Consider the following 8432-nt stretch of genomic DNA (forward strand, 5'->3'; position numbering starts at 1 on the left):
GTGATAAATCAGTGTTGCTTCTCGTCCTTCCTTCTTTGCTTTTTTAATAAGTTCAATTAATCTTTTCAAAAGATTATTTAAGATATCGAAATACAAGGAGTTTATGAAGCAAATAGCGTCCAAAATCAACAGTGTAACTAAAAACGCTAAAAAAGAGGACGCTATGAAAGTGCAGTTGATCTGGGGGGTGAGGTATGACGTATTACATGATTGTCGAGAGGGCAAAAGAACGAACAGCAGAAAATTTTTCTTCGCCCAAAAAAAACAATGCAGCTCATTGGAGGTTATAAGGGTCCAGTGAAAATAGAGCATTTGAAAGGTACAGATCTACTGTAGATTTGACCATCCCGCTTTAGTGTGAAAGTGTTTTGATATTACACACAAATTACACACCCATGTAAAGGACACCATTCCCTCCAGTTTAAACTGGTTTGGAAATCAATTTTGATAAAGTTTACTTTTTTCAATATTTTTGGCTCTGTTACGGCTTCAAATCCTGTCATGTGATAATTGGGTTTTCTTTCATGAACTTTGTCGTGTGAAGGCGGTGGGTTCGATCGGTGTTCACTGACTTTGTAAGCGCTGTAAACTGAATGCTGATTAATTCTGTGATAACTGTGAAAATAAACTGTTAAGTTGTTAAAAGGTTTTACTTTTATAGTTGTATTTTCTTTTGATGTGCAAGATGATTGAGAAAACATTAGGCATAATTAGGAAATGTAAACAAAGATCGGATATTGAAAGTAAAGAAGTTGTAAAACAGTGTCCAAAATGTCTATCAGTCTTACAACCGGCGTGACGTTCAAGGAGAGAACTGTTTTCAATTGTGCAGTGAAAGCACGCCATTCCCTTCCGGAAATTATCTGGGGATCATTTCGGGGTCAATTTGGAGATCACTCCAGGGGTAGAGATTATTTCGGGGACTGTACAGATGTCCTCCGAGGTCTAAGAAATCTCCAAGGACGCTAGGAGAATGTAGCGGAAATGCACGAGGGATTGTTTTTTGGCATTGAAAATAAATATTTCACATGCTCTGTGACTGTAAACTCTGATTATGACCGTGTACCACATGAATGCCAACCACTCAGGTGATAACCATCACGGACTAGCAGAAGTAAGCTGCGGTTACATGGTCAAATTTGACAACGTTCGAGGGCTAGGATTACAATTTGCCTATCAGTATACCCTGTGTCGGAGAGATCAAGCGTTTCTTGATCGTTCAACGTACTGGTTTATTATGGAGAGGAACATTTTTCTATGCAACGATTCGAGAATATCAGGAAATCGTGTTTTCAAATACTGACTGAAAACAAATTTGATCATTGAAAAAACTAGTATTTTCCATTCACGTACATTTCCTACCACATACTATGCTTCCTAACAACAGCAATAACGAAAAACAAAACCTGGTAAGTTAAATTTATTTTTTATCAACAACGAAAAATATGAAGCAGTTTACGATGTTTTTAATGCCCATTACAGTTGCTTTAGCGAAAAGGGCTAGTCTAGTCAGGTAGCCATCTATCAACACGTTGTGCAGTGTCATCCTCTTGAGGACTTTTAGAATATCTGAGGAATATTACAGTATATGAAGCTACTTGTCAATTTTACACACGTTTTAATTGCATAATTCACACTACTGTACTGAGAAACACACCACTATCAAGTCACAAACCCTATTTCAGACCAAAATAAGTAATTTTTATTATATGAACACAAGAGCTTTACTGGAATATACCACTCGTCAAATTCATACGAAACTACATCCGGGACCCAAGTGGCGTATTTTCCATATCCTCACCAGTGAGGATATTGATGACGTCATTTCCCGCTTTTTCATGATTGTTTGTGCAAACAGTCGGTGAAAAATGGCGAGCAGTAAACTTGTTTATATAATAAAAAGAAAATTACACGGTGGCTTGAAGATATGAATTTTATTTTTTCATGTTAAAACAATATTTTACTCACTCACTCACTACTGTTTTTACCACTCGAAAATAAAATTCACGTCTTCGCACCGCCGTGTAATATCCTCTATTTATTTTAGAATGAGAACTGTTTGGTGTAGTTCTGCTTGGCACACTTAAAGAGTCCCTTTGATAACTACATTTTCGAAATCACTCCCTTGTTAAATATTAGTTAAAATCAATCAATCAATCAAATCAAGTTTCAGTCCCGCGGCCATCCGAGCAGATATCCACCCAACTGAACTGTTTGGTGCCCCTTTATTTTTCGTTTGAGGTGAAGGGGGAGGAGACTTGTCATACTTTTTCGTAGAGGACAAATCATATTTTTCTTTACGACGAAAGTGTTTCAAGCTCAAGAATTGCCGTGACATTTCGCTGATTTCCGCTTTCTCGTCAGTACTGTCTTCTTAGCTCTGATTCAACTGCAAATGCCCACTTACGTATACGTTAACCGGCACAATTATGAAAACTATGTTTTTCTCAAAATCTTTTTCCTTGACATAATATTTTTGATTGTCTTAATGTTCTTGTTACCAATCATTTTTCCTTCGTTCTGGTGATTTGTTTTTAGCATAGCTTTGACCAATGATTTTTGATTAGCTAACCCCGATGCTTGCGATCCCTGACAAAGAGTCATTTGTCGAGCGGGCAGGTTTGGATCACATTTTACAGGATGATAAACATGTATAAGACCAGGATCGACTGAACGAAACACGTCAATCTTTGTGTGGTTGACAAATTTTTCATACAAATCCACATCTTCCCATCCCCAACCCTTAATGCTTGTGTCAAACCCTCCAACAGCGTGTAGATCTTGATGGTACATGCACGCAGGTCCGTAAGAGTATGTCCTCCAAATTCCTGCATCTTTGACAATGGTGTAATACGAGCCAGGTTTGTTGTTGTTGGTGTGTGATATTTCAGGATCAAACTGACTGAACATTATGGGGAAATAAACTTGTTTACCAAGCATTGTGTTCATTCGACAGCGGTCAATAAACTCGTTGCTGAATATCAAGTCAACATCACATAAGAACAACAAAGCTGTTTGATCAAACTCATCGGCTGCGAGAGAAAGGGCTATCCCGCGGGAAAAATTACCCGCAACGTCAAGCCAGACAAGACCCGCTAGAGGATACTTATCTTGATATTGTTTCATTATGGCTTTGTGCTGGTGAGGAGAGGAAACTGAGGACGAATATGCGACGACAAGCTTTACTCTCAGTTGTGGTTTGAGGCAGACCTCTTCAAAGTTTTTCATGAAGCGACGAAACGTGTCGAGGCGCCCTTCCAAAGGAACAAGAAAGTGCACGTAAGGGGGCATGTAGTTAAGGAGCTCTGCGCTGTATAGCAGGTTTCCAAATGGCAGCTGGGAATGGAACCATCTGTCGTGTTGTTTGGTTGTTGTACTCTTGCCATTACGGGTCTTCTTCTCCGTCTTTACCGTTACCTGCATGATGTGCTGAATGCCGTGTGTCGGATGAAAGCGTCTGTAACCATAATTTATCTTTTGGATCTTCGTATGTCCAGCGTGCGGAGTCCTTCTCGCCTCCTCTTTTAAAAGTTCCATGTTCTTCTCCAGTATACTGGTCAATTCAATCTTCAGTGCTCCTCGAATGCCAGTCCCGGGAGCTCGTAACATGTCATCAAAGTAGAACGATTTGGAAGTGAACATGTTCCATTGTTCGGTGCTACCAGTAGCCAGTTGATGGTGAAAATCTCTTATATCCTGAAGGTTGACTTTTTGCTGAGAAGGAGTCCATTTTTCTTCAGCTTGTATCAGTCGATCCATGTTTCTTAAAACACGTTGCAGTTTAACAGCGTCATGTTGGAGATGTTGAATTCGTTCGTTCATGAAATGCGAGTGTAAGCGGTGCATGTAGGGAGGTTCTTTAATAGGGTGGAGCGTGATCGCATCGCGAATGGTCTTCGTGTGCAGATCACCGTGAAAGATTTTTCCCTTCTCAGTGTAGTGGTGAAAGAAAAGCTTGCGCATCTGTAAATAAGAAAGGAGTCTTAATAAGGTCAATTGACTCGTTAAAAGGTGTTGTTCTAACTGCTCGAACATGAATTCGATCGCCTTTTGGTTCATTTATAAACTTGAGTGGTCGTTATTTGATTTTATTTTTTCCTTGACTCAACACTTTCGTTGTCATAAAAGACGATTACGAGGAACCTTTTTGAATCGTATGTTTAGCCTTTTTGCGTGGTGTAGATGAGATTTCTTGGTCTGAGTTTCTACAGCTCAGCTATAGTAAGCGTAACCAAAGTTTTCATGTTGGTCCGGTACGGGGTCCAAAGCCACCTTAAATTTTGAAAATTTAAGGTGGCCCCGAACGCCTCGCTACTTTGCAATAAGTTTCATCTTGACATGCTGATTAAAATTCGATACTACAAAATGGGTCACGTGGCTTGTTTTTTTTTTTAGCTTAATCAGGACTGTATTAACAAATTATATCGTTGCTATGGTAACCTACAAAGTCGATGAAACATGTGTTATTCGTTCACAATTAATTATCCATTTGTTTTCTACCATTATTGTGGCCTCAACTGATGAAGAATGGTAAGACTCTGTCAAAGTTTTTAAACTGGAAAGTTCTTGAAGCCGGTGCCAGCCACCTTAAAACAGGAGGGTTTTTTTGTTTATGAGTGATGGCTGTCGCCGGTGTCAACTGACAACTGCCTCGTGCCCTTTCGATTCTCTGCTGTTGGAATGAAAGTTTTGATAGCTCTTTTGGACATTACCTGACAAAATTACTGGTAAACTGGGATCGAAATATATCATGTCACCCCTTACAAGCAGCAGTTTTTTGACAAAAACATAAAAGATTCTAAAGGGGATGATAGGCAAGCGGATATAAGGGAACCTTCCTCCCCGCTTTGTGTTTGAGAAAATAGCGTAGAAATTTTAAACCTATCAAACGAGGGTCTGCATGGGATTGCTGGATTTTCAGCAATCAGCTAAAATTTCGGCTATTTCTCAGCAATCAGCTAATTGTGGCGGATTTTAGCTAATTTTTACTTCTGATGTGTTTTTGCGTTTTTGTATAACATCATCAGTGTCCCTTTCATTAACCTAACGGTGTCGAGTATCATTCAAAACTTTCCAATATTGAGACTTCATGAACACTGCTCATCGTCTTCTGACGACCTCACGGTTTCTAGAACAACTTGTGAGGAGCTCTAAGCTACTTATTCTCCAGCCATTCTCTTGCCATTATTGGCAAGTTCAGTTTGCAAATGAAATTCACGCTATACCCAGGCTGGTTTCTCAGCTAGCTATCAGTTGAAAAAAAACACACCATTTCTCAGCTATCAGTTCACCCGGCCATTCCTTCGGACGGAACTCCCTCTAGTTTTTCCCTCACCCACCCCCCCCCCCCCCTGCCTCTCTTCCACACCCACATATAATGTACATATGCATCCACTGATGAATAATTCAGATAAGTTTTCCCGTAACGGCAAATCAAGTTCCTTGTAATTTTATACGGACTATTGACAAAATTTCGAATACTACTGTTTAAACTTACCTCATAAGCCCAGGTGCAATGTACTCCCGTGTAACGCTGTATGCATCGACCAACTTCGATGTCTTCGTGTGATGTTGGTGCCGTCTGAAAACAATGCTCTAAGTGTGGTGCAACCTTTTTTAGGACACTTCGGCTCAGAATAACTCCCGGGCCCCCAATACAGTAGTTATCCCCGGGATTCAGGCTCAGCATTCCCATTTCTTCCTTTGCACCCGTCCCCGCGTGTCCCAAATGAATATCGTCGGAACTGTTTAAAGACATTAAGAAGCGAACTAATCTGTCGTTTCGGACGTAGACATCGTCATCTGCTCGCATGAACCATTCATAGTCGTCGATGTGGAAATCGTGCATGTATTTTAGCATCATTAAAGACTTTTTCAGCGGTGGATATGTATCATCAACGCCCGGTAAACTTACAATCGGCAGGCCAAGCGTTTTGCCGGTTTCACCGCTTGAAAAAAATGTAAGTTTTCCGGGAACATTCTTGCCCCAAGTATTATAGACGGCTTTCGCCCGAGTCTCTACTAACTGTTCGGCGGTCATAACACCAACAAAGAGGAAATTACGGCTTCCAAGTTCTTTGGCCAGTGTCCGCGGTCGAATATGACTTGCATAAATCAAATGGCATTGATTCTGCCGGATAAACAACGTAATATGAAATCCAACTATCAATCCGAGAAATAGAAATAAGCACTGACGAATCGATACCACGTTGACTTTAAGTTCAGCAACTTTCATCTTTTAGCGTAAATTTAAATTCCCTCTTATCTTGCTGCTCTGGTATAAAAAGCAGTCGGATTATTATCTGTGGAAACAACGTGGAGCAAAATTGAATAAATACAAGTGCAAGCCGATAGTCAGCATAAAGACGTGCTAGTAACACTGTAGTCAGTATAAACAAGATAGCAAACAACCCAATGAGGAAAACTTACTAGAGCGTGCGCATATTGACGAAACGACACAAAATATTCAGAAGTGGCTTGAACTGTACAGACATCTGAAGGTTTTTCCGTGCGTTTTTTCCCGTTTGTGGATCAATGAGGCTATACAATGGCCCACAAACGTTTAAAAAAGCACGAAACTCCAACACAGAACGAAAGCTCTCTGAACTTTGGTCAGGGTAGATTTGCATAGAAGTTTAAAAACCTGATCGTTTTTTGTTAAAACCTTTCATGCGTTATTATTCAGAACAAGGGAATCATTTAACCGTGGAACTGATGAATGCGCTGTAGTTAAATAAGCGATGACAAACCGATTTTAAATAGTTGGTTTTTTTTACTTCTGTTAATTAAGTCCCAAGGGTGTAGAGAGCGAAAACGTTGAATATAAATTTAAAAAATCCCTATTATGCAAACCATTGATATCAGCACAATTTAAAACAGCCGTTGACTGTATTTGCTTTATTATATTTAAGCAAAATTATGGGAGTTTGGACTTACCAAGGCATTGTTTAAGAGAGCATGACGTTTATCGTAACGGTCTACGTCAAGCAAATGATGCTTCATATCTTAGGAATGCGGACTGAAGATGCTTTATTTTCTTTGAACATTGAACGGAGTCGGAAAAAGTCAATACTTTTCTTTTCTAATCATTGCTGACTTTGCTGAAAATGACTTCATATCATTTTATAGAAATCGCGGATTTTAAATCCAAAAACCTTCTTAAAATCACGTTTTTGATACAGCGGAAAGATCAAATTGATCACGTGGTTCATCTCGTCTGTTGTGTGGCAAGAGTTTGTTGTTCACATGCGCTGGACTTTTTTGCTAAGACTATTAAATGAAGACTAATTTAATAAGCCCAAGAAAAGAACTTTGAACGGAAGACTAGGCACCGCGCAACCTCGCTCGGAGGAATTTTCGCGGCGCGAAAGTCGTTCGTTTCTGGCGCGTAACTGGTGCCAAAGTGAGCAAACTTGTCGGCTAATAGAAGCCCGCGGGCTGAAACAACATTAAATATGAAAAATATTCTAGGAATAGTGTGATCAATAGTAATTGGTGGCTTCACACTAGAGCTTGTAAGTATATTCTAAGTGCACTTGAAATCTACTTCGAGTGTGAAGGGGTAAAACCTGCCAACTTGAACTTTACTTAGTGACCATGGAAACGTTCGTAGTTCAAAGAAGCCGAAGTACGCCGCCAAGTATGGCCAACACCACACTTGAGAACGTACTTGACCAGTAGGAAAAGGGAAACCAATTGAGAGCCACGTGCTGCCGTGCCAGAAGAGATAAACATTTTGCCGTAAACTAAAACCAATCAAAAAAAAAAAAATCAAAATGGATGGCTGGAGACACGCCTCGCAGTTTGAGAACTCCGCGGACCAAATCACACAAAGCGTTGAACGTTGGACGAGTCACGCGGAAATGCATTTTCCAAAGTGGATCCGTGTCGCTGTTAGCTAAAAGTAGTCTAAACCAATTTTGTGGACGAGGCCATGTCCAAACCCTGTGGCGATTTCAGTCTTTGCCGAAAACCACGTTGCTGAACCATTCTCAATAAACACAGAAGATATCGCCTGTTCTTTTGTGTTGTCGCCAAGTTCTCGTAAACAATGAAGTGCCTATGCATTTCCTGTAATGTTAAAACTCTCTGAGTTAATTTTAAAGACAAAAAAAGAGTAAACAACATAAACGTTTTTCCGTTCGAAAGGCTCCATGATTTTCCGGCGAGCAATCGCATTTCTGATTTTACCGCGAAAGATGATTGACAGCTTGTGCTTCAAGTGTATACTTTGTCACCAGGTGTGAAGCCAAGTTTTCTAAAGTGCGACTTGAGATTTTCAAGTGCACTTGAATCAAGTGCCTACTTGAAACTAACTTAGCTTGTAGTGTGAAGCCAACAAATGACGGAACATGTTATGAAAGAGAAATGGTATAGCTAAGAAGGGAAAGGATTGACTTGACGGGGCTGTAGCGCAAGGAGAGGAGGCGAGG

The 8432-nt window shown here is 40.1% G+C and overlaps 1 protein-coding gene across 2 annotated transcripts; it reads right to left on the minus strand.

The window, feature by feature from the left end:
• Positions 1-1411: 1411 nt before the first annotated feature.
• Positions 1412-6606, minus strand: LOC146460942 (chondroitin sulfate synthase 1-like). Of its 2 annotated transcripts, XM_085087774.1 has the most exons (3): positions 6430-6606; positions 5498-6302; positions 1412-3963 (listed from the first exon to the last, which is right to left on the minus strand). In XM_085087774.1, the coding sequence occupies exons 2-3, from the start codon at positions 6233-6235 to the stop codon at positions 2437-2439; spliced, it is 2265 nt and encodes a 754-aa protein (XP_084943900.1). In that variant the 5' UTR covers positions 6236-6302; positions 6430-6606; the 3' UTR covers positions 1412-2436. The 2 variants fall into 2 exon arrangements, with proteins under 2 accessions (XP_084943900.1, XP_084943901.1); XM_085087775.1 differs by lacking the exon at positions 6430-6606 and having other exon boundaries at positions 5498-6416.
• Between the last annotated feature and the right edge of the window lie 1826 nt (positions 6607-8432).

Source organism: Pavona decussata, unplaced genomic scaffold (genome assembly GCF_977016875.1).
Source record: "Pavona decussata unplaced genomic scaffold, jaPavDecu1.1 SCAFFOLD_207, whole genome shotgun sequence".
Taxonomy (NCBI): Eukaryota; Metazoa; Cnidaria; class Anthozoa; order Scleractinia; family Agariciidae; genus Pavona; species Pavona decussata.